The following is a 25,113-nucleotide window of genomic DNA, read 5'->3' as shown; positions in this document are numbered from 1 at the left end:
CCTCCAAGGGGATCCACACCTGAGCACCCCAATAGGTGCTTTCACCTATCTCTACCTACTGCTCCAGCCTCCAGGAGAGGCTGTGCAGCCTCAGGGGGCCGTGGACCCCGGAGTTCTGAGCACCCAGCGCCCTCCGCCCCCTGTCCCCCCTGCTGATGGCCGACGACCCACCGGGAGCTTCCGAGAAGGGAGAGATGGCTCCTGGGACACGTGTGAGGTGGGTTGATGCCTCTCTTCTTCCTTCTGTGCTCCCACAAATCTAGATTTCTTTCTCATCTCCTTTGATTCATCTTTAGCTCATCTCCAGCTCTTTTCAGGCACCTTTGGTATCTCTGACTTTCCCATGGGGCTTTTCCTCATACCCAGAACCTGAGCCCCTGGCTTCCTTCATCCCAGTTTCTACTTCACTCCGTAGTTCTGGTCATTTTACAATCCTGTGGGGTTTATATATCTTTTGTAGGTCTTGACTCACCCTTGGAAATCCTTAGAGTTTTTCCTAATCTCATTTTCTTTTCTTTTATGGACTAGAGAGAGCTAGAGATCCCTAGAGAATTAAGGAAACTTAGAAGCCATGGGGAATTGGGAAGGGAGCTGGGGAATGCCATTGAATGAAATCTCAGGACTGGGAGAATGGGGGTGGAAAACTCCCAGCAATCAAGAGATTTCCGTATGGGAATCTTTGAGAATCTGCTTACTATGGAAAGGGAAATCAAGGGGTTTCTACACAGGAGCAGAAAACAATTTAAGGGGTCTGGGACTCTGGGATAACGTTGATCAGATTGAATTTTGAAATTTTTGAGAACCTGGGTGACTGCCTAGGTAAATTGAAAAACCCAAAAGTAGGAAGTATAGGTTTTAAGAAGTAACCAAGTGTCTTGGAATCTGGGCAGAGGACAGTTTACAGGATCATGATTGTCTCTTTCTAGTCAGGAGCCATGTGGGCAAGGGATACAGAATTTGGGATACGTAGCTTTTTGAGAACTTGAAAATTTTTGAGGAGAAATCAGAAATTGAGGTGGAAGCTTAATCTTAAAGGCTTCTTAGGGTTGGTTTGAGAAGAGATTGGTGCAACATCTAGTTTGTTTATATGGTAGCGTCGGGTGTTTGGGGAAGTTTGGAATTCACAGCCTGGGAACAGAGGGGACCTTGGAGGTATATCTGGGAATTTCAGGTTGGGGAGAGCCTGGGGAGAGCTGCATTTGGAGATGGAGGGGAAGAGTCAGGAGCTTCCTGAGGTAACCTCCATTGGGATGTCTTGGCCTTCCTGGGGTTGTTTCAAGGTGGGATTGTCAGAAAAGACTGGGCATACTAAGGGAGGCACTGAGGAAGGTGAGGGGGTGGATCTGAGGTCTGGAGGTTGAGGGATCAATGGGTCGATTGCAGAATTCTGAGGAGTAGAGGGAGATGGGGTGTGGACTGAATGGGGTGGCCTTTGGCCTCCAGGAGGGAGGGAGGGCAGAGGGAGGATCTGATTGAAAGACAGCCATGGGGAAAAGTTGAGTAGGACTCCCAGATTCCATTATATCTTCTGGAGAAGAGAAGAGAGCCGGGTAGAGGTTATTATGGAGGCAATGCAGAGAATAAAGAAAAGAGAGCTGGGCTGATTTTTCCTGATACTTTTCTTCCCATACAGCCCTCGGCGTTGCTGACGCCCCCAATGTCGTCCAGCGGCCGGGGGCCGGGGGCCGGAGCGCGCAGACGCCGAACCCGCTGCCGGCGCTGCCGGGCCTGTGTACGGACTGAGTGCGGGGACTGCCATTTCTGCCGGGACATGAAGAAATTCGGGGGTCCCGGGCGAATGAAGCAATCCTGTCTGCTCCGACAGTGTACTGCTGTGAGTCTTCCTTTTCTCCATTCCTCAATCCATCAATTGACTTGCTTGGGCTTCTCAGCCTACTAGGCCATTTCTAGGCCTCTGGTCCTGCCATTAGGGTTATGTTCTTACTGCACTCAAGTAAGCTGCATTTAGGAGCTGGTGTCAGTTGGCAGAATATACCTTTCCCATGACTGACCCAAGAGAAAACCTGTTTTCTTTTCAGGTTTTTGCTGATGCCTTCGCTCTGCAGGGTAGACTGTGTATTTCTAATTTACTTAGCCACTTTGAACAGTGGTTCAGAGCTTACAGTGGGAAATAGTCTTTGTCCCCAAAATGGCTTGATCCAGAACCAGCTATTAGGAGCTCCCAATCCAACATCTTTTCCCTCCCTTCTTTTTTTCCTCTCCCACTCCCCCTCAAAAAAGACTGGTGGGATGGTATTATATGTGGTAAATTTGTTTGCTGACAGTTTTCCCAGTGGCTCTTTGACTTTTACAACTGTCTTCTACTCTTGTTGCTTCTCTTTTTTGTTCATCTCTGTCTTTCAGTTTCCTATTGCCTAATTCCTCCTATCTCACTTTTCCCTATCCTTTCTCCAGATTCTACCTTCAAGCTGGCTGAATCTCTTGGTTGCATTCTCTCCCCACCCCTCAAAAGCTGTTTTTATTTCCTTGCTGGCACACCTATCCTGGAGATGGTTTGAGGGTCCCTCTTCTTTTTTTTTCTTCCACTCTTTCCCTTATTGAGTGAGTCTGGCAAAGCCCAACACCTACAGACTCTCATGGCTGCTTTCCTCCCCAAAGCCACTCTGTTATATTCCCATGGCCTTCTGCTCTTCTCAGATCCCTCTGTATCAACCAGGGGACTGTCTTGTCCAGAAACCTTTGGGTCCCTCTGTTAACCTCAGCTGCTAACTTTCCATTCATTGGGCCAACCACAATTTATTTTGTGCTCCAATTCACTTCAGCAAACATTTACTAATTGATTACTATGTGCTGGAAAGATGTGTCTTTCTCTACACCTCAGAGTCGTTCATAATTGTTTGATTAGCCACTGATAATTTCTTTTCCTGTGCCCAATGAGGGAGTGCTGTCTGATCATGGCCCTGAGTTTCCTCTTTTTTTTTTTTTCTGCAGCCCGTGCTACCCCACACAGCTGTGTGTTTGCTGTGTGGAGAGGCTGGAAAGGAGGACACAGTGGAGGGAGAAGAGGAGAAATTTGCTCTGAGCCTCATGGAGTGTACAATCTGTAATGAGATCGTCCACCCAGGCTGTCTCAAGGTAAAGTTTGGGAACTGGAATGGGGGTAGGGGGGAGGAAGAGGTTGCTTGGACCAGAGCAGAAAAAGCTACAAAATACTTAATGCTGGAAGGGAGGAACTAGGAAGATATGAGAAGAGGCTGGGAGCTGAAGGAGAGTATAAATAGGAAATGGGAAAGAGACTTGGGGCAGATGTAACAAAGGGGTATTAGCTTAAAGTAAGAATAGGATACACACAACTCCCTCTTCCCTTTTGTTTCTACTAGATGGGAAAGGCCGAGGGTGTCATCAACACTGAGATCCCAAATTGTTGGGAGTGTCCTCGATGCACCCAGGAAGGCAGGACCAGCAAGGTAGGGTGGAGATCTGAGAGCCAGGGGTGGGAGTGGGGTGGGGTGGGGTGAAATAAAGAATGACCTGGCTTTTTCTCTATACCAGCTGGATAAGAGGTTGGAACTCTGGGAGGGAAGGATTTGGAAGAAATGAGGGTAGAGAGTGGATCTTCACCTCCTCTTTCCCTAGGATTCTGGGGAGGGGCCTGGACGAAGAAGAGCTGACAATGGGGAGGAGGGGCCAGGGCTGGGAAGCGGCTGGAAGCTAACTGAGGAGCTACCACCACCCCTCCCCCGACGAAAAGGCCCCTTGCCTCCAGGGACTCCCTCAGAGGATGGCCCTGGACCTCACAAGCGGAAAGAGAGAGAGGTGGGGAATGAACCCCCCACACCTAGGAAGAAGGTAAAGGCTGGGGGGAGGGGAAGATCATACCCTCTGAGGGCCAGGTAGAAGGGATTCTGGAGGATGTAGTTTTGATGACAAAAAAGGGATGAAGGATTGGGAGTCAGCACTTTGTGGGCTCCCTGTGGGATTTCTGGGAGATGTAGTTCTAGAGCTGGAATGTTGTTTAAGGGATGGGTGGGGAAATGGGGGAGGGTGGAGCATGCTCAGTATGGTTTGTAGGAGTCTGAGAGGTATAGGTAAAGGAGGGGGCGGTAGGGGAACTCCAGGGAGTAGGAGAGTAATTTAGACAGAGTTGGAGAGGAGGAGAGAGCATGCTCAAGTTGGCTCCTAGGGAGGAGAAAAAAGGAGGGGCTGGAGAGGGCTTGAGTAGGAAGAAAGAAGAGCAAGAGCATGCTCAGTGGAAAGGAGACAGTATGATTGAAAGGTGAGCATGCTCAGAGTCTTGACTGGGATGGGGGCTTCTGGGATTTGTAGTCCAAGGTAGGGACAGAAACTTCAGTTTTACAGAAGGTAAAGGGCCTAACAGAATTTCTTTACTTTCTACACTATCCACCATCTCACCTACCTGAACAGATAAAAGGAGGAAGAGAGAAGCACCTGAAGAAGGTGAGTGCATATGGATGACTGCCTTTTCCTTTGAGGCCTCATCAGATTGGAACTGGGTGTCCTTTTCTGCCTCACCTTAGCCCTCTAGGTGTTCTGGATAAGAGCCAAAATGTTATAGCCTTTTACCTTGGGACAAGATCTTAAGATCTAAGAGGTTGAGTGGGAGGGAAACCATGGCTTTCACCTACCATGGAAATAGAAATCTTAGCTGCTTGTTTTTCGGCTAGTTCTAGGAGGTTGGAGAAGAGGGGAAAGAGAAAGAAAATATAATGGAATGAGGTTGAAGAATCCTAAGACTAAGATTTCTAAAGCTCAGAGGGTAGTTTAAGCCATGGCAATGATCTAAGATAAACAGAATGAACAAAGGATCTTTGAGAGTCCACTTTTACTAACAGAATAATCATGGGCACATCATTTAACCTGCCTTGAACTTCAGTTTTCTTATACGGAACATGGCGATACCTGCCTAAGTCACAATTGTTAACACAGAGTCAGAAAGTGTAAGTGAAAGCAATTGTAAATCTATCTTTTTTACTAATTGTATGATGGTAGGAAACATTTTCTAACTCTCTTAGCCTTAGTTTTATAATCTGTTAAACAGGGACCATAATACTTCAAGCCATCCACTTTACAGAGTTTTTGATATTTAGTAAAGTTAATACTTTACTATTCACTCTATAAATGTGAGCTATTATTAAGTGCTATATAAATATAAGTTATTATTAAAATACTCATCTAGTCTAATCTCATGAGTATGCTTTTGCTTAAATGGCCATCTAAAGTCTTAGTTGTTAAGCAACAGTTGCTTAGCTTAGAACAAGAACTTGGGGGTCTTGTTCCTTCAATGTTCTCTGTGTACTATTTCATGCTCTCTTTTGTATTTTCATTGAAATGTAAGACTGCATAGTTCTTTTTCAGTTCAGGTCCCTTGGGACTTCTTTAGGTTAGTCATTGAATAAATTTTTCATCTGCTTTCTCTCCAGAAACCAAAGCCCCCTTCAGCATCTCCTGAGGGTCCCGCAGCCCCAGCCCCTTCCCCACAGCGGGAAAAGCTAGAGCGTTTCAAGCGGATGTGCCAGTTGCTTGAGCGGGTGCCAGATACTTCTTCATCTTCCTCAGACTCAGATTCAGATTCAGACTCATCAGCTACGTCCCTCAGTGAGGATGAGGCTCCTGGGGAAGCCCGAAATGGGCGGCGGCCCCCACGGGGCAACTCTGGGGAGAAGGAGAACAGGGGTGGCCGTCGGGCCTGGCGGCCTGGAAGTGGGGGCCCTCTACTTAGTTGGCCGTTGGGTCCTGCACCTCCACCCCGCCCCCCGCAGCTTGAGAGACATGTGGTGAGGCCACCACCACGGAGCCCAGAGCCTGATACATTGCCCTTGGTAGCGGGGCCTGACCACCCTCTACCACGGGCTGCCTGGCTTCGAGTCTTCCAGCATCTTGGGCCCAGAGAATTGTGTATCTGCATGAGGGTCTGCCGGACCTGGAGCCGATGGTGAGTGGTTTCTTGGAAAACACATTACAGAGATTGGAGGGTCCTAGTTCCTAGCTATAGTTGCATGGCAACAAGTTCCTCTCCATTGAACCAATTCATTTCACCTTCCTCTGTATTTCCCACTTTGATAACTTTGGCTGGGGTAAAAGAGCTATATAAATGGCTTTTTTGGTTTGTTGGCTGGAAACTGAACTTTTACCTGTGGGCAAGTCAATGAGCATTTTTTAAGGTCCTGCTTTGTGTTAAACACTATGCTAAGCAATGGGTGTACAGAGAACAGCTTAAGATAGACCCTTTTAAGAAGCTCACAGTTGAATAGGGGATAAAACATACAGCTCTGTTAATAAACAATATATAGACAGAATAAATTGGAGATAATCAACAGAGGAGAGGGTAAGAATCGGGGACTTGAGCTGAGACTTGAAGAAAGAGAAACAAGGAGGAGCAGATGAGAAAACAGATGTCCAAACAAGGGGGAAAAGCAAATGAAAATGCCCAGTCAGCAGATAGAGTATTTTGTTCAAGGATCAAGGAGCCTAGACAACAAGCAACACTGGATCACATAGCAGATGAGGTATTGGGGGAAATGGTATTAAGTATAAAAATACTGGAAAGAGAAGAAGGGGCTTTTAAAAAACAGAAGATTTTGTTTGACTCTGCAGGTATCAGGGAGCCACTGATATAGTTAGACCTATGCTTTAGAAAGATCAGCTTAATAGCTGGTGTGGGGAGATTTGAGGGAGGCAGTCCCTCTGCTAGGCTGTTGTCAGAAGTAGGGAGAAGCTTCCCACCTTGCCTCCACTAGGGGTTTAACAGTGTTAGACAAAGAGAAGGGGCAAGAGATATGTAAGCAGAATTCTCCCTAAAGACAACTATGTTTATCTTTTAAAATTTACAACTGAGGGACAGTCTCTAGTATTAACAGATGTGGCTAAGTTGTAACTAATTCATTGAGTTGAATGAGGAGTAATAAAGATCAAGTTTATCAACAAAATTTATTAACATTTAACACATAGATATTAACTGCTAGAGGTATGAAGATTTTAAAATGACAGTCCCTGCTCACAAGGAGTTTGTATTCTGCTGGAAGAAACAGGACAAAATTGATGATATTTTTACAAAGTTGATGATATTTTATGTGGGAAAACTAGTATAATTCAGGGTAAGGAGTGTGAATTAGAGCACAGGAGAAAGAGCATGGCATTCTAGGAGAGAAAATGAGTTTTCTATGATCCTTCCCCCAACTAAAAATCTAAGGAAAGGTAACAGTTGAGCTGCATTTTGAAGCTAAGGGTGAAAAACTTGCTTGAATGAAAGTGAGAAATGTTAAGTTCAAGGAACTCAATTCCAGTTTGAGTCATAGAACATATGAAGGGGGTAATTTGAAATAAATCTGGAAAGATAGTTGAGAGCCAGATTACATATGACCCTAATTACCAAGATAAGGAGTCTGTAGTTTATCCTAAAAGGCAATAAGCCAAAAAATAACATGATCAGATCTCTGTTTTGAGGATATTTGTTTTGGCAACTGTGTAGAGGATGGATTGAATTATTTATATTCCTGGAAACAGAAGAAAATTAAGAGCTATTACACTAGTCCAGTCAAAAGGTGATAAGAGCTTGAACTGGGATCATATATGAGTGGAGAGATAAGGAGATGGATGTGAAGTATATAATGGAGGTAAAATCAGCAAAACTTGGCATCTGAATGTGTGTGGGAGAAGAGGCAGAGGAAAAAATCTAAGATAATTCAAACCTGAGTGACTTCGAAGATGGTAACGCTATCAACAGAAAAAGAGAAGTTGGTATTAGGGGTGTCAGGGACATAATTTCTCGAATAAGCTAAATTTGAGGTGTCTATAGAACAAATATATCAAATATGAGTCCAGGCTGCCACATTTTGACTTGCAATATTCCTGGGCTCAGCTGAAACCATATTAAAATATAATTAGAAAATATTTAACAAAGCAAATAAAAATGTAAAAAAAAAATGAAATAGATGATGTTAACATGTGGTTTTCCAAGTCAGTATATGGCTCATAGAGGGACCCTTCGAGTTTAGTGGCCCCCATTTCTGTTTGAGTGTAATATCACTGCTTTAGGACATTCAGGAACAGATGACCAGTAGGCTATTGGAAATGTGAGGAGTGGAGTTTGGGGGAGAGATTAGAAATTGATATGTAGATTTGAGAGTCATCAGTGACAATTGAACCCATGACAGCAGATAAGATTATCAAGAAATAAGGTATATATAGAGAAAAGATAAGAACTAGGACAGAGACGTGGGGGAATACTCATATTTAGGGGACAGGAGATAGTTGTAAATAAGGAAAGGAGACTGAAGAGCAGTTAGATAGATAGGATGAAACCCTGAAAAAAGCTATATTATGAAATCAAGAAAGGACTGGTCAGCAGTGTTGATGTAAAAAAAATCAAGGAGAATGAAAAGTCCACTGGCTTTAACAATCAAAAAGCTGTTGGTGAACTTTGGGAAGAGTAGTTTCAGTCAAGTGGTGGAATCAGAATCTATGTTACAAGGACTTGGTGAGGAACTAGAGGCAAGGAATGTACACTACTCTTAAAGAGTTGAGCAATGAGGTCACGGCAGGGTCAAGGAATAGTTTTTTAAAATTGTCAATAAACATTTATTATACACCTACTATGTGCCAGGCACTGTGCTAAGCACTGCTAGGGGAGACCTAAGCATACTTGTAAGCATTGGGGACTTGACTTCATAGAATAGTTGATGAGGAGGGAAATTTCTGAAAAGATGAAAACAAGGGTTCTCATAAGGAGGGATTAGCTTTGGCAAAGAAAAAGACCTTTGAGATTGGGGCAAAGGAATAGGTAAGGAGTTTTGCAGTTTGGAGGAAAAATGAGGGTATTCATGAGAGAAAGCCTCAGTCTTCTCAATGAAGCTTGAAGCAAAATCATCTATTTTTAGAGATAGGATTGAAGATGGAGCTGGAGACCTGAGGAGAAAAAAGTTTGGAATAGCTATTCTGAGTCATGCAGTAATCATTCAGAGATCAACAAAAAGATTGTCATGTTGTCATGAGCACTCATTTGAAGTTAGCTAATGTGAATTTGTAGGGAGCTCAGTTAACATGGTTTTATTATTTCCTCCAGCCTATTGGAATAGATTGGGAATAGAAAGTAGATAGTGAGTAGGAACCAAAATTAACAGTGTGCGTCAAAGGGAGAAGAAAAGGGATTTAAGGATGAAGGACAGTATCTTTTTTAATTTGTTAACTAAAGATTATAAGTTGAATGAGGTCAGAACAGAGATGAAGGCATAGAAAAGGGGGAGAGAGCATAGGATCAGAGATCACCATCAAGATAAAGAACAGGTTTAAGAGGTTCAGTAGATGTGGAAGAACTGAGGATTGTGATGATAGGGAGATTTTAAAATTCAAGATCTTCACGTAGAATGGTTTTGGTTGATGTGTGGGTCTAACTAACCACCACTGTTGGTAGCCAAGATAATGTAGAGAATGGAGTTGTAGGGATTGAGGATTTTGATAAACTAGGAGATCAAGATGTTCACAGGGTCATCAACATAAATATTGTTGTCACCAAAGACAAGGAAGAGGAATTCTGAATAAGAGAGACTTTCATCTCTACTAAGCTCATTGAGAAAGGAGGAAGAGTGATTTGGAGTTTGATAGGGATAGGAAAAAAAACCTAGGCAAGTGCTAGAGATGGATAGTGTAAAGGACTTATTAAGTATACATTATGGTAAAATACTATAAATAAAAGATAGAGCTGACCTCAGTGTTAGAGATGTGTTGAAGATCTGCTTCGTATTAATTGTGTGATATTGCACAATGTCTCAGAGCTCTATCTAGGGAGTTCTCTGAGGCCATCTTTGCAGAAATAGTGCTGGTCTCTATTGATAGAAGAAATTAGAAGAAAATCTTCACTGAGAACACTCTACACCAGGGATGGGAAACATCTGCTCTGTGGGCCCACAAAATCATTTGCTAAGACAGCTACTGGCAATCATGAGCTAAAAGCTAGGTACAACAACTTCCCAATGCTTGAGTTCTATAAGTTGACAATTTTGTGTGGCCACAAATGATGTTATAAATATCCAAAGGGCCTTTGGTAGAAAAAAAAAGTTCCTTACCCCTCCTCTACACCAGTAGTAGCACAAGTCTAGGGGAAAATGTGCAAGGCCCCTCAGCTCTGCCTACTCTCTGCTATGAATTAAGGATACAAAAAGGAATAAAACATGGTCCCTTCTCTCTAGGAGTTTGTAATCTAATTGGGGAAATAGAATATGGACACAAATAACTACGAAAGATACCAAAGAAGTTGAGATATCCCTTAAGTAAGAAATTGCTCAGGTCTGGGCTCTTTTTCACTATTTAATAGACATTTACTAGCTGTATGACCTTAAGGAAATTATTCTCTGTGCCTCAGTTATCTGCTCTGTTAAAGAAGGGAGTTGGGCTAAATGATCAGTGACCTCTTAAGGTCCCTTCTAGTTCTATAATCTATGATTCTGTTCTGTTGGCTTGAGAGTACAGGGAAGACTTCGTGAGGAGAGGTATGTTGGAATAAAAGAGTGAATGGAGAGAAGTAATAAAGCTAGAAAAGGGCAAGATTGCAGAGAGTATTAAATGCTAGTCTAAGGAGTATGAACTTTGTTTTCAATACGTAAAGCAATTTGAGATTTTTAAATAAGGAAGTGACAGACCTTAGTTAGATTAATCTGGATGAATTGACTTTAGGAGAGGCTAGATGCTATTACATTTGTCCCGGAAAGAGGCAATGAGGCCCTGATCTGAGATAGAAGATAGCATAGGAAGTGAAAAAATATGATGAGTGTATGAGATTATGGAAGAACTGACAGAATTTGGTGAAGAATTGAGTGTTGGGGGAGGGGAGGTTGAAAGATGACTTCTAAGAGTCAGATCCAGGAGAAATGGGGAAATGATGATGCCATTGACAAAAATGGAAAAGTCGGGGAAATAATTTGGTGGAAAGATATTACATTTGGCTTGTAAAATTGAGGTTCCTCGGGGACATCTAGGGGAGAGATGTCTATCATATATTTGGGTATCTCAAGTAAGAACTGAAGATAAAAATTTCAAAGTCATTAGGACAGTAGTGAAAATTGTTGGGTTGAAAGACTGTAGAAAGAAGAATGGCAGGATGGAAGTTGGCAAGATAGTGGCTTAGAGTGGATGTTTAGGTCCAGCTGGACTCATGGTTTGGCTGCTGCTGCTCCAAAGCCAGGCAGAGAAGGCAGGCACAGGGAGTGGGGAGATAGGGCTGGCAGGCGGCAGCCTTTCTCCTATAGCTCTTTTCTCCCTCTTCATAAGAGCATCCATTAAATCATTATTCTATGGGGAGGAGAAAGAAAGGAGGACTCGGGGAAGAAAGAATAGTGGCACAATGGCAAGAGTCCTGGAAGGCAGAATATGTGCCAGGAGTTCAGATTTAAGACAGGACCTGGAAGGGGCAATGAGAGGATCTCTTGGAACACAGCTGAGTCTTGTTGTGGCTTTTGGTCTCTGTCTTCCCCTTGTGGTTCCCAGGTGCTATGACAAGCGTCTGTGGCCCCGAATGGACCTGAGCCGAAGAAAATCACTAACCCCACCAATGCTGAGTGGTGTGGTTAGGCGGCAACCCCGGGCCCTGGATCTCAGCTGGACAGGAGTTTCCAAGAAGCAGCTCATGTGGCTCCTGAACAGGCTTCAAGGTATAAAGGGGTGGAAGGGGGAAGGGAAAGGCTAATGGAGCAGACACAGCCTGGGGCTAAGTATCTGAACCTGTATCCTGCCTTACAGGCTTGCAGGAGCTGGTGCTGTCGGGCTGCTCTTGGCTCTCGGTCTCAGCATTGGGCTCAGCCCCATTGCCTGCACTGCGGCTTTTGGACCTCCGTTGGATTGAGGATGTTAAGGACTCCCAGCTCAGGGAGCTACTGTTGCCTCCACCTGACACCAAACCAGGTGCTGCCTCTTACAAGGTTCTCTAGCTTTCAGGCTCTTTCCAGGTGAAATCTCTCCCATTTTTATCTATATTCTATTCATTCATTTATTCATCAAATACCATTTGAAAACCTACTAGGTGCAGAGCTCCATCGTCTGTGCAGAGCTCCATCGTCTGTGCAAAGACAAGAAAGAACAATTCTTTTTCTGATGGTGCTCCCTTATGAAGTTGAAATAGGTGGGAATTAAGCTAAGATTTGAAGGATAGATCAGTTTTTAACAGGTAGATATTAGGGAGTGAGAATAATGGTGAAATTTTTGGGGAAGAATCACAGGTAGCATTATATAATCATAGTCCATCACTCTTATGTTAAATAAGGAAACTGAGGACAAGGGAAGTTAAATGCAGACTCAAGGTCACACAAATTATCAGAACTTGGTTTCAAGCACTCATGTTCTGCCTCCAAATCTAGTGGTTTTTTTCCATTCCTCTCAAATTCTAGGCAGAATGAATGGCCGAGTAAAGAATTAAAAGTAGAAGGTCAAAGTCTGTGTGTGAGAATTGGGAATTGTTCCATTTGATCAATGATACCTTAATTCTGTATGATAACTGGCACTTTCATATCCGTTATCTCATTTGAACCTTATAATAGTTCTGTAAAGAAGGTAGAACAATCATTAATAGAATCAAAAAATGTGGGAGTTGGATCAGAGTTCATATAGTTGAACTCATACATGAAAAGAAAATCCCCTTTGTAAGACTCAAAAAATAGTCACCTTTTTTAAAAAAAACTTCCCAGTAATGGGAAATTATTATTTCTCCCTCATTTCAACTTTGAGTTTTTAGGGATTTTTCTTTTTAACAATATGTCACCCATTTTTTGTTATTTATTTTTTCAGTTATGTCTCATTGTTTGGGACCCCATTTATGGTCTTCTTGGTAAAGATATTAGAGTAGTTTGCCATTTCCTTCTCCAGCTCACTTTCCAGATGAGTAAACTGAGGTAAACAGGGTTAAGTGACTTGTCTGGGGTCCTATAGCTATGAAGTATCTGACTATTAGAACTTGATAAGATAAACTCTGGTCTTCCTGACTCCATTGTGCCCCCTAATGCAAACAATAACAACAGCAAGTATCATTCATTAAGAACAAGCAAAAAAAAAAAATCTAATCTATTTTCCATGTGATAGTCTTTAAAAAAACTTTAACAAAACTCCCACTGCCCCCTTTTAGGCAACTCTTTTTTACATTTAAAACATCTTTGAACTTACCTTTGTATTTCATGATTTTGAACCTCTCTACCTCACCCTGATCGTTTGTTCTTTGGATGCACTTTAATTTGTTAATATTGTTGCTAAAATGTAGCATTTGCAACTGAACACAGTATTATGAATGCTGACCAACCATCATGGGCAGACTATATAAACTTGCCAATGCAAAGTATATGTTGTGTTTCTACTAATGTAACATGATAATAATAAGGTAGCCATATCCCAGTAAACCAAGTTGAGGCCTCTATCCTATTGGTGAGTTGGGGGGAAGGTGTTTTCTCCAAGTATGTGAAGTCTTCCCCAGGGGAATGGGCAGATGAGAACAGTTTGTTTCAGTGGTCTTGAATAAGAAGCGCTTAGAGCTTGGCCAGACATTGAAGACTACGGTCACCCACTGTATCCGGGTCATCGTGTGAGGCTGACAACTTTGTGCAACTCTGCCTCACTAAAATCCAATTCATGGGCAAGTCAGGACATCACCCCATGGTGTTATTGGTCCTCTTGGAAACAGAGTTGAATAGCAACAATGAGCTTTTAGTCCATTCAGTCCTCTTAAGTTTTGGGGGGAAGTTTCCACACAAACTAGATTTGTGATGTCTTTGTGTCTTCACCCATCTTAATATTTTGAATTTTTTGAATTAAGTATGAAAATTAATTTTAGGTTCATAGGATTATCTGTTCTTTCCCTCTAAACCTTTAAAATAGTTAAAATGTCTTAATATATCCCTCTCCTTTGCCCTTCATAGAAAGTCATCTTTTATAACAAAGGAGAAAAAATGAGGGGAAAAAAAATAACACAGCAGCCAAATCTGACAGCATATATAATATTCTATAGCTACAATTTCCTACCTCTTCTGTGGAGTCAAACTTGGTCATTATTTCACAACACTCAGTTTTGATTATATTGTTGTTCTTTCCATTTACACAGTTGCAGCCCTTGTATATATATTTTCTTGATTCTGATTTCTTCACTTTGTATCAGTTCATATAAGGTTTCCCATGCTTTTGTATAGTTGTCATTTCTTAAGGTGGTGTACTCCTGTATCACAATTTGTTTAGATACGTATGGACATCTACTTTGTTTCTATTTTTTTGCTACTACAAAAAGTACTATTATAAATGTTTTAGTTTTATTTCAAGGATTTAGCACTTTTTTCTATTTTTTTTTTTTCTTTTGCCAAGGCAATTGCCTCAGGGTTAGGTCACTTACCCAGGATCACACAGCTAGGCAGTGTTAAGTATATGAGGTCAGATTTGAATTCAGGTCCTCCTGACTTCAGTGCTGGTTCTCTACCCACTGCACTACTTAGCTGCCCCATTTTGTTCTAATCTTTAACCTCTTGGGATTTGTGTCTCATAGTGGACTCTGAGTAAAGAGTTTGGACATTTTTGTCTTTCTTAATTGTTCCAGAAGGGCTGGACCAATTCAAAACTCCCATCAACATACTAGTGAACCTATGTTTCAAAAACCATTCCAACATCTACTATCCTTATTTTTTTCCCTGATTATTCCTACCTTTGCCAGTTTGTTCAGAGTGACACAAAATTTCAGAGTTGTTTTGATTCCCATTTTTCTTATCAATCACGATTTAGAATAATCTTTCATATGGTAGTTCATAGCTTTGCAATTCTCTTTTACAAATGAACTAAACTATTCAAACCCTTTGACCACTTGTCATTTGGGGAATGGCTTTCTTTCTTTTATGTTTACATTAATTCTCTGTAGATCTTGGATATCTGAATGATATAATCCAAGAAATGATGCAAAGTTCTTATAGATGAAAATTTTATATTATTTAATAGAATTAATATTTGAAGAGTATTCCATCCTATGTCTTTATGCAAGGCATTGATAAAAATGTTGAGCAGAACAGAATAAGTCTCTTTGGCATTCCCAAATTTTCCTCTAGTTGCTACAATTTGGGTCGGATTGATAATTCACCCAATTCTGAATACTAGCTGCATCATTATCTAATTACATATCACTAACTTGCTCACAAGCATCTTGAGAGATTTTGTCAGTTGCTTAGGTAAAATGCACATGTACTCAGTCTACCATCCTAGTGAGTATGTCAAGAAAAGGAAAATTAGCTTAGTCTGACAGCTCTTCATTTTTCTGTGTCATATATATATTTTTTTCAAGAATCTGCCTTCTCATTTTTTAAACCAGGCATATTGTTTGCCTCTTTCTAGTTTTCAGCATGTCTTTCATCTTTCACAGTTTCTGAAGATCAGCAGCAGCAGCTCAGCAGCCATGTCATCCTGTTCTTTCATTTCCCTGGAATTTCATGCTTTTAGGCCTGATGGTGACTCTTAACTCATTGAGAGTAACTAGGTGCCCTTTTTCTACCTTCTTATCTTGAATTTTACTTCCTTGTTAACCACTTTTGTCTTATTTTCTTGGTATGAAGATTGTTCTCCTTAGTAGAAAAAAGCCAGATGTATAATGGAATTAAGTACTTCTACTTATTATTGCTTCATTTGTTATCCCATCTACCCTAAGCAATAATCCTGTCTCTTTTTAAAGTTGTTCTTCCTCTTGCTCCCAATATAGGTTTAATCCAGTTGTTTGGGGTTTTTTTAATTTTCAAAAGTATTTTGTTTTTCCAAATACATATAAAGATTATTTTCAAACATTCTTTTTGTAAGACTTTAAGATTTTTAAGAAAAATGTTCCAAATGTTCTTCTCTTTTCTTTACCTCTTCCCTCCCCAAGATACCAAATAATCTGATACAAGTTAAATATGTGAAATTCTTTTAAACGTATTTCCATATTTGTCATGTTGTACAAGAAAAATCAGACCAACAAGAAAAAGTCACAAGAAAGAAAAACAAACAAACAAATAAGGTGGAAAAAGCTTTGCTTTGATCCACAGTCTTCGTAATTGTCTGGATGCAGTTGGCAATTTCCATCCCAAATCTATTGGAATTGACTAGAATCACTTCATTGTTGAGAAGAGCTAAGTCCATCACAGTTGATCATCACATAATCTTATTGTACAATGTTCTCCTGGTTCTGCTTGCTTCATTCAGCATCAGTTCATGTAAGTCTGAACAAACTTTTCTGAAATCATCTGCTTATGACTTCATGATTTCATATTAGTCTGCTCATCATTTTTTCTTTTTTAACAATATTTTATTTTTCCAAATACATGCAAAGATAGTTTTCACCTTTGCAAAACCTTAGTCAAAATTTTCCCCCTTTCCCCAAGATAGCAAGCAATCCTATATATAAGTAAAACATGTGTAATTCATCATCTTGCACCAAACAAACAAACAAACAAAAAAAACAGCCAATGTGTGTGTGCTGGGGAAGACATGAGAAAGGAGGGGAAGGAAAAAACAACAAGCAGACAACAAAACAAAAAAAAATTGAAAATACTATGCTTTGATCCATATTCATTCTTCATGGTTCTTTGGATGTAGATGGCACATTCCATTCCAAATCTATTGGAATTGCCTTGAATCACCTAATTGCTGAAAAAAGCCGTTTTTACTTTTTCATTATCATTGTAATCTCATTGTTACTGTGCACAATATTCTCTTGGTTCTGCCTACTTCTGTCAGGCAGTAGTTCATGTAAGTCTTCCTGAGCATTTCTGAAATCGTCCTGCTGATTGTTTCTTAAAGAACAATAATAATCCATTATTTTCATATGTTATAATGTATTCAGCCATTCCCCAAATGATGGGCATCCACTCAGTTTCCAGTTCTTTAGGCAGGAACAAAAAGGGCTTCCACAAACATTTTTGCACAAATGGGTCCTTTTCCCTCTTTTATGATCTCTTTGTAATCCAGTTATTTGTAAGAAAACTGGGGGCCATGGAAATAAAGTGATTTAACTGAAGACATAGGCTATTCAGAGCTAGGACTAGAGCTTAAATCTCAGGCCCCCAGCATATGGCTTTTTTCTCCTCCACTATCTTCAAAATTCAGCAAATCTCTGCACCACTCTAGTTGTGATCAGGCTGCTGACTGTTCTTATCCTTGTATAGCTTTCAATGCAGTTGAATGTTCGGGAATTTTGCAATTGATTAGCCAGTTCATCAGGGCCACCTAAATGAAATAGAAATTGGTGCTAAAAGTTGTGAAAACAGGCCACTTTGGGCTAAGCAGGATTTGAAGTATTTGAGCTTGAAGAGTGGCTAATTATTATTATTATCTCTTCTGTCTGTGAAAGCTTTCAGATTTTCCAAAACATTTTCATATTCACTCAGAATCTGCACCTCTTAATATCTTTCTGAGTAGACAGAATAAAGTTGTTTGCTTTTGAAATGAGTTCCAATTAGGTGATCTCTAACATCCAAGCCAACCCTTTAAAAATAGTACACCTATTTTACAGATGAGAATCTGAGGCCCAGGAAGGGTAAAGTAAAACAATGATACAATAGAGCTGAGACCAAGACATGGATGTTTTTTCTTTCTGTTAATCCTGCTTGAACTTAGCTGGAGAGAATGCCACAGAATATTTGAGATAGGGAAAGAGTGTAATAAAGGTTTCAGTAATTCACATCTCTTTAATCTGTCCCTTCCAACCTCTCTCAGCACCTGTTCTTAACATTACCCTTGAGTGGGAAGGGTAGATGCTAGGATTGTTAGTGCTCTAAACTGGGGAAAGAGAATAGGGATCCATGTAGGGCCTGACTCCCTCTCCTGTACCTCTAGGCCAAACGGAAAGCAGGGGACGGCTTCAAGGGGTGGCTGAGCTGCGTCTGGCTGGCCTGGAGCTGACAGATGCCTCCCTCCGCCTTCTCCTACGCCATGCTCCCCAGCTCAGTGCCCTTGACCTCAGCCACTGCGCCCATGTTGGGGATCCCAGTGTCCACCTCCTCACAGCTCCCACCTCCCCGCTCCGTGAGACCCTTGTTCACCTCAACCTAGCGGGTAAGCAACCCTCATCCCTTTCCCCTGCTATCAGGAGCTCCTCAGCCCTCATTAGTAGCTTTGCCCCCTCCCCAGAGTGAGCCACATGTCAGCCGCTGCCACCCTCAGGTTGCCACCGCCTCACGGATCACTGCCTCCCGCTCTTCCGACGATGCCCCAGACTTCGACGCCTGGATCTTCGCTCCTGTCGCCAACTCTCACCTGAAGCCTGTGCCAGGCTGGCAGCTGCAGGTCCCCCTGGTCCCTTCCGATGCCCTGAGGAGAAGCTGCTGCTCAAGGACAGCTAGTGGGGTGCCCCCCAACTTCCCCCAGGACTTGCAAGCCCTTATCTCGGGGCCCTTTTCCCCATTTCCCCAATCCATCACCCAGGGGCTGGGTCTCTCTACCTTCTGACTTGATTCTCCCACAGAGACTCAAGAATAACCCCCAACCCCCTGCACTGATATATTCCTGGGGGTTAATGTCTTCCTCTCCCATGCCCCTGCCTACTTCACTGTCCTGGGGGAAGTGGGGCAGAGGTACTGACTTGGGGGAGGGACTGGGGGGCTTGAAAGGGGGGAAGTTTAGGGGGGCAGCATTTAGGTGGAGGGGATTGGGAATGTGGCTGGGGAAGGTTCTGGTGGTGGGGCAATCTGCACATTGCTAGTGGGGATCCAGGGGGATGGGGAAGGCAGTGGGGGGAGGGACAGTAAGCAGACAAACTGAAGCATAAAGGGACCGAGGACCACATATTTGGGGGAGGGTGGGGGAGGGCTAAAAAGGGAAAACAGAAAGTGGGAGAAACGGGTGTCAGATTGAGGGCAGCTCAAAGGGAACAACTAAAATTGAGGTTGGGGAAAGAGGGATGAGGTGAGGCTGCAGAGGGAAGGAAGGGGATGGGAGCAAGTTATGGGGGAGCATCAGGCAGGCCAAGGGCTCCCCTCTTCCATCCTTAGCACCCTAAGATTGTCCCTTCCTCTCCCCTCTCCAACTCTTGAACCGTCACTGACATGGCAGCTAACTGTGGAGGTGGGGAGAGGACAGGGGCCTTTACTGCTGTACAGGGAATCGGGGCCCTGCCAGGGGAGTGAGGGATCTCCAGACTACCCCACTTCCCAGAAAAATACTTGAACATTCATCTGTACTGAAGTGTTACTTGAACTTAGGGGACTTTGGGGATGGGGAGGTGGGAGTTGGGGAAGGGGAAAAGGGTTGGGGGAAGTTACCAGTTTGAATTGGGTCGTTGGCAATTTGGACTGGGATATTCCCAGTCTTACTTTTACTGTATCTATCCTCTCCCACCCTCTCCCAGGGCCAGACAACCAGTGATGGGGAGAAGGGATTCCCCAAAGCTGGTTTTTTCCCACCCCTTTTGTTGGAAACTTGCATCCCATTTGCCCAGGGAAATGCCACTCCTGGTTGCCAAGGAAGTAGCAGCCAATGGACACACTCCCAAAGCTAGTGCCCCAGCTGGAAAGGCCCCTCTAGGTTGCCATGGGAACTTCCAGGGTTTTTTTTTTTTTCTCCCTTTCTCCTCTTTTACTCATCCCTGTCACTATAGTAACAGCCACTCCCCCTGAATCTCCACCCAAGAGGCGTGGCTCGGAGCTCTGCAGCTAGCTCCACCCTATGGGTTTGTCCTGGGGAAGATACCCCAAGCCCAAAGGGAGGAGTGGCTGAGGAGGCTATCCTCTGGCCACATGGACTAAACCACTTGGGAGACAGGGGGGAGGGGAGAGGGCAGAGTGAACCACATACCTCAGGTAACAGGGAGGGAAAAAGGATTGGGGGAGGGAGGGAAGAGGTGGACCAAAGGCCGGGAGGGGAGGGAGGGGTTGGGTAGGGAGAAGCAGTTTGGAGATGGAACTATAGAGGATTTGAAGGACGAGGGCACAGAAAAGGAAACTGAGAAAATGGGAGCAAGGGGAGTGGGCTGGGCTGGGCTGGGCTGGGCCCCAGGCCCCCTGGATCTCGGAATTGTACAATATGGTTTGCTATAAAACATAAAATCTTCCAGCTGAGGCCTATGGTGTGTCTATTTTGTTGAAGTGGGAAGGTGGGGCAGTTTAGGAGGAAATCTAAACTTCTGGTCCCTGAAAGTGTCTTAAGTACTGTCAGGGTACATAGAGTAGGATTTGTGTACCAAATGAGAGAATGGACCACCCAGTTTCCACGGTCTCTTCCTACTCGTGTTTAGGAATACTCCCATCTCACGGTCTGCCCCAGCTTCAGATTTTTACCAGTTTGGTTTTATGGGATTTTCTCCCTATAAGATTTAACTCCCGACCCAAAGAGGGCATATCTAAGGCGCTGATAACTTGTTGGATCTGTGTCCAACCGACGGCTCTACTCCGCCGCTCTCCCCCACCCCCCCAAGATTGAAATGTAGAGTTTGGCGGGGGGGAGTTAAGAAAAGCAACTTCGGGGGAAGCTGGGATCCAAGAATCCTGACTGTTGGAGAGGATAACTCAATGCAGGCACATTTCTGGGTCTCTGGGCCATAGTGTTCGGACTGAGGATTTGGTCTCTTCCCCAGCTCCTCCCTCATCATGTGGCTGGCCCTTCTCCCTCCCCCCCCCCCCCCGTCCCCGCCCCTAGCTCCAGTTCCTGTTTCTGCCTCTTCCCTTTTTCAGCCTCTGGGGCTCCCGCCTCCTACTCCTCTAGGGCCCTCTTTGCCTGAAGCTCTAAACTGACTTCTTCCTTCCGGGAACCAAGCATCCTAGCTCTGCCTAGTTCTGATGCTCTCCTCTTCTTTCCCTATTGCTCACCCTACTTCTAGATCTGACCAGCAAACTGAGGATGCTCAGGATCGCTCCGCATTTCCTTTGAATTCTTAGAACTTTCCCTGCACTGGCATAGCTTCTTGGCTTCCCATCCAGAACCCTAGTGTTCTCCGCTCTTTTTGCTCCTTAGGAATCAGGTGGTACAGTTCCTAGAGTTTTTCTCTCTTAGGCTTAGCCCCTGTTTCAGCCCTAGGGTCTCTTCCCCCCCTCCCCATTTGCCTGGACTCTCCAGGATGAAAGGAGGAGAGGGGGATGCAGGAGAACAGGCCCCCCTTAACCCTGAGGCTGGAGAGAGCCCTGGAGGTTCAGCCACCTACCGGGACTTTGTGCATCGAGGCTACCTGGACCTCATGGGAGCCAGCCAGCACTCTTTGCGGGCTCTTAGCTGGCGCCGCCTCTACCTCAGCCGAGCCAAACTCAAGGCCTCCAGCCGAACATCTGCCTTGCTCTCCGGTTTTGCCATGGTGAGGAGGTTGCTTCTAGAGACTTTGGGGTGAGGGAGCACTGGAGATGGAGTAGTGGAGAAAGGAAAAATAGTAGGGTGAATAAAGATTAATGCTGGATGGGGGAGGGGAGGAACATCAGGGCTCCAGGATAGTAGATGCGCTAAAGGCTGCCAACCCTGGGTGTTGAGAGTCAGAATCCGGATGTGGTAAAGGCAGTGAGGAAGATGTTCACAGTCAGAGCTGATAACAGTGATGGGCTGCCTCTTAGAGCCAAGTAATAATTCCTGTACAGAGAACAGGACTATAGGGTGAGAATGCCTGGAGCTTAGAGAGAAGCTATCTGAGAAAAGAAAAATCTGGTGAGAAAGCTTTGGAATGCAGATCAGGAGGGTGATAACTGATTGGGAAAGTGATAGGGAATGCTGGGTTGCAGAATTTTAGAGCAGCAAGGGGGCCTTAGAAAACATCTAAGGCAACACCTCCATTTTACAGCTGGGGAAACTGAAGTTATAGAGAAGTGGCTTGTCCAAGGTCTTCCAGTGAGTTTGCTGATAGAATGCAAATCTCCAGATTAAAAGACCAGTACTGTATCCTTTCCACTCTCCTGGGAAATTCTATTCTAATGGAGGACTTAGATGGCAATGTTATTCTGATGAAAGAAAAGGGACTTTTGATTCAGTGCTCCAGCTCTCAGGAGTTGAGACTTAAATGAAGTAGAATAAGTTGGGAGTTAGAAAACCTAGGTTCTTATCTGAGCTCTGCCATTAATTCACAAATGACTTTACCTCTGTGAACCTCAGTTTCCTCAATAAGAAATTTGAACAAAATTATGTCATTTAAAGGGTGAAAAATGTGTATGGGTGGTAGATAAGAACAGGCCAAAGATTATTCCAAACTGGTTATCCTACAGAGTCCTTGTCCCTTTCCTTCTCCTTCCCTACACTCCACTTCCACCATCTCTATTTCTGCCTTTTGGGGAAAGATCAGGATGAATTTTTGAGGACCAAGGCACCTAGAAGGTGGTGTTTGTTGGGGCAGAAGTAAGTCTTGGCCTGCTAAGGAGAGTAGTTGTTGCAGGAGGAAGGGCAGAAAGGTGGGTGGTGGAGAATATTGATAACCCTAGAGAAGAATAGGGCATCCTTGCATGTAGGATCTATAACAAGGCTACAGCAAATTTTAGCCCTGAAGTCCAAACTTGTAGCTAGGGAGACAATCCAGTCCCTGCTGCCATGTTGCTGAGGTGACGGCTTAAGGGGCCAGGCCGCCCTCCTGTAAGGGTAGGAAGACTGATGTCTGGGTTCCAAAGGGGAAACGTAGTAATCCAGAGTAGAAAGTAGGTTCTAGTCTAGAAGGCAGCTTACTAAAATTTTGATGGCAAAGAGGGGGGCTGGGTAAGGCGATGGAGAAAGCAGTGAAATGGGAGTAAGGTAATAGATCATCAAAAGGGAGAGGGAGGGCTTCTGGTTGCATTTTCTCTGAGACTGGCCCAGATCCCTATCTTTGAGCAGCACCTGTTGCCATCTGCCATGTCCCAATTTCCTAAAATAACTGGGTCCAAAGGATTCCCCTCCCCCCACATTTTTCCTACCTTCTTACCTGGCTCCCTGCCCTCTTTCCCTCTTCTTTCTCTTCTGTCAAACCCCACAGTAATCAGGTAAGCTCTGTAAGACCCAAAAAGGGAAAATACAGTTATAGAGCTAGATAACCTGAGTTCTGTGAAATAGGTAAAGTCTAATTAGCTGGATCTAGGTGGGGAGGCTTGGGAGTTATATACCAGGTCCCTGAACCCCTGACTCTCCTCTCCAGGTGGCCATGGTGGAGGTCCAACTAGAGACCAACCACGACTACCCCCCAGGGCTGCTGGTGGCTTTTAGTGCCTGTACCACGGTGCTGGTGGCCGTCCACCTCTTCGCCCTCATGGTGTCTACCTGCCTGCTGCCCCACATTGAGGCCGTCAGCAACATTCACAACCTCAATTCTGTCCACCAGTCTCCCCATCAGCGACTCCACCGCTATGTGGAGCTAGCCTGGGGGTTTTCCACAGCCTTGGGCACTTTCCTCTTCCTAGCTGAAGTGGTCTTGGTTGGCTGGGTAAAGTTCATGCCTATTGGGGGGCCTACGGTGGCCCCTGTACCTGAGATCCCTTCTTCCTTGGCCTCAAGGGGTCCTGAGAGCCCTTTACCTGATGCACCAACCTCCATGGGCCCAAGTTCTGGACTATCCCTGACAGAGCCAGTGGTTCCCTTGAGCCCCCCCGCTGTGACCTCAGCCTTGGTAACACCACCCAGAGTCGAGCCCCCAGCTGTGACCTGCTCACAGAGGTGCCAGGGGCCAGTGGCCTCACCCCATGGGCCTGGGTGGCATGCTGCTATGGCCTCTACAGTGATCATGGTACCCGTGGGCTTGGTTTTTGTTGCCTTTGCCCTCCACTTTTACCGATCCCTGGTTGCCCATAAAACTGATCGACACCAGCAGGAGTTAGAAGAGCTGAGCCGTCTCCAGGGAGAACTTCAGGCTGTGTGAAGTGGGAGAGAGCAAGGGCTTTGGGAAGAAGCAAATAGAAGATGAATTACCAGCCATCACACATCGCTGGATTGGAAGGGGTCCCAGCAAGAGAACCAGAGGGTATCCTCAAGGCAGGCCCAGGAAGGAGGCCTCTGGCAGCCTGACTCAGGTCTATATTCCCCTTCCAAGATCCCTGAACGGAGAAGAGGAGCCTACACTCTATCATAGAGTGGAAGAACATACTCAGGTAGAGGGACATTATTTCCTCCCCCTCTCCCCTGAAGCTCTGAGTAGTGGGGTCAGGTTAGGCCAGGCCAGGCTGGCCTTTCAAGGAAGATCCCAGTGACACATTTGGTTTCCTCAAAGCTGAGCCGCTCTCTCCTAGCCTTCTCTTTCCCATAGAGCCTACAGTGATGGGACTTGGTACATTCTGAGACCCTCTTCTCTTTGGAAAAGTATACATTTGATTCACTATGGTTTTCACATTATTGAGAATTGATGGCAGCTATGCCCATTTTGATGGTTCCTGAAGTGTTGGCCCCTCCCATTTCTTAGGTTTTCTTCCAGTAGAGTTATGCTTTCTAGAGGTATTCCCAAAGCCAGAGCTGATTTTCCTGGAGTCCCCCAAGCATACTCTGTTTAAGGAAGCTTTTCAGGATTGTCCAAGTTCAGTCTTAGTCCTATCTCTGAAGCTCCAGGGCCATGCAATGGAGTAAATTAGGTTCCCCTTAGAGAATAGGACTTGTCTTCCTACTCCCATCCCTTGGAATTGTTAGTTATCTTTCCACTTGGATAGGTCTCCCCGTGCTAACCAACAAATACATTTTATTTCCAAGTTATTAGGAGCTCTAAGGATAGGGCATACATCAGTGCCTCCAAATTGGAGGGCCCCCTCCTATTGCCTCTTTATTATAAGTACTACCCCATGGCTCTGATGCATCAGAAGAAATTGCCTTACCTCCAAACAGAGCCTTTCCCCCCTCTAGTCTTTGTGGCAACACAACCTGTTCCTCTCAAAGTTCTATCCTTTCTTCCTCCTGGCTAGAGTGGAAACAGGGGAGGATGCTAAAGGGGGAATGGAGAGATAGACTTCTGTGGAGAAGGTCTTGTCTAATCCCAGAAATCACCACCCACATAGATTTTGCTACACGCTAAGCACCCCAGGGAGCCCTCCCCTTCCTCTGTAGTAATGGGGGATCAACTCTGACACTGAATTTTCACTGTACTTTTCTTTTGTACAATAAACTTTATTTGAAACACATCATTATGACTGTGGAGGATAAAGTAGGACTGGTTCTCTGTTTCTTGAAAGGGAAGAGCAACAGATGGGATCACTTATTTTAGTTACTAAAAACTGAAGATGGAAGCCTGAGAATTGAGGCTTGGGTTCT

The 25,113-nt window shown here is 44.2% G+C and overlaps 2 protein-coding genes across 3 annotated transcripts; both read left to right on the top strand.

Annotated features, from left to right (window-relative positions):
- FBXL19 (F-box and leucine rich repeat protein 19) lies at window positions 1-20,009 on the top strand. Of its 2 annotated transcripts, none has more exons than XM_051998880.1 (11): window positions 1-217; window positions 1,634-1,834; window positions 2,953-3,096; window positions 3,342-3,428; window positions 3,598-3,810; window positions 4,387-4,419; window positions 5,403-5,914; window positions 11,461-11,624; window positions 11,713-11,874; window positions 17,791-18,009; window positions 18,118-20,009. In XM_051998880.1, the coding sequence occupies exons 2-11, from the start codon at window positions 1,658-1,660 to the stop codon at window positions 18,294-18,296; spliced, it is 1,890 nt and encodes a 629-aa protein (XP_051854840.1). In that variant the 5' UTR covers window positions 1-217; window positions 1,634-1,657; the 3' UTR covers window positions 18,297-20,009. The 2 variants fall into 2 exon arrangements, with proteins under 2 accessions (XP_051854840.1, XP_051854829.1); XM_051998869.1 differs by having other exon boundaries at window positions 125-217; window positions 18,085-18,183.
- A 104-nt stretch (window positions 20,010-20,113) lies between these two features.
- On the top strand, window positions 20,114-24,983 carry ORAI3 (ORAI calcium release-activated calcium modulator 3). Its single transcript, XM_051998893.1, has 2 exons — window positions 20,114-21,235; window positions 23,024-24,983. The coding sequence occupies exons 1-2, from the start codon at window positions 21,005-21,007 to the stop codon at window positions 23,738-23,740; spliced, it is 948 nt and encodes a 315-aa protein (XP_051854853.1). The 5' UTR covers window positions 20,114-21,004; the 3' UTR covers window positions 23,741-24,983.
- The last annotated feature ends 130 nt before the right edge of the window (window positions 24,984-25,113 follow it).

This window comes from Antechinus flavipes, chromosome 1 (assembly GCF_016432865.1).
Source record: "Antechinus flavipes isolate AdamAnt ecotype Samford, QLD, Australia chromosome 1, AdamAnt_v2, whole genome shotgun sequence".
NCBI classification, from domain to species: domain Eukaryota; kingdom Metazoa; phylum Chordata; class Mammalia; order Dasyuromorphia; family Dasyuridae; genus Antechinus; species Antechinus flavipes.
This window is presented reverse-complemented; position numbering and strand designations above follow the sequence as displayed.

Bases quoted from the DNA above. Each gene is read 5' to 3' on its own strand.
- FBXL19 (XM_051998880.1), top strand. From the start codon at position 1,658: ATGTCGTCCAGCGGCCGGGGGCCGGGGGCCGGAGCGCGCAGACGCCGA. The intron at 3,429-3,597 runs GTAGGGTGGAGA...CTCTTTCCCTAG, and splicing joins AGGAAGGCAGGACCAGCAAG to GATTCTGGGGAGGGGCCTGG. The intron at 18,010-18,117 runs GTAAGCAACCCT...TGCCACCCTCAG, and splicing joins TGTTCACCTCAACCTAGCGG to GTTGCCACCGCCTCACGGAT.
- ORAI3 (XM_051998893.1), top strand. From the start codon at position 21,005: ATGAAAGGAGGAGAGGGGGATGCAGGAGAACAGGCCCCCCTTAACCCT. The intron at 21,236-23,023 runs GTGAGGAGGTTG...TCTCCTCTCCAG, and splicing joins TGCTCTCCGGTTTTGCCATG to GTGGCCATGGTGGAGGTCCA.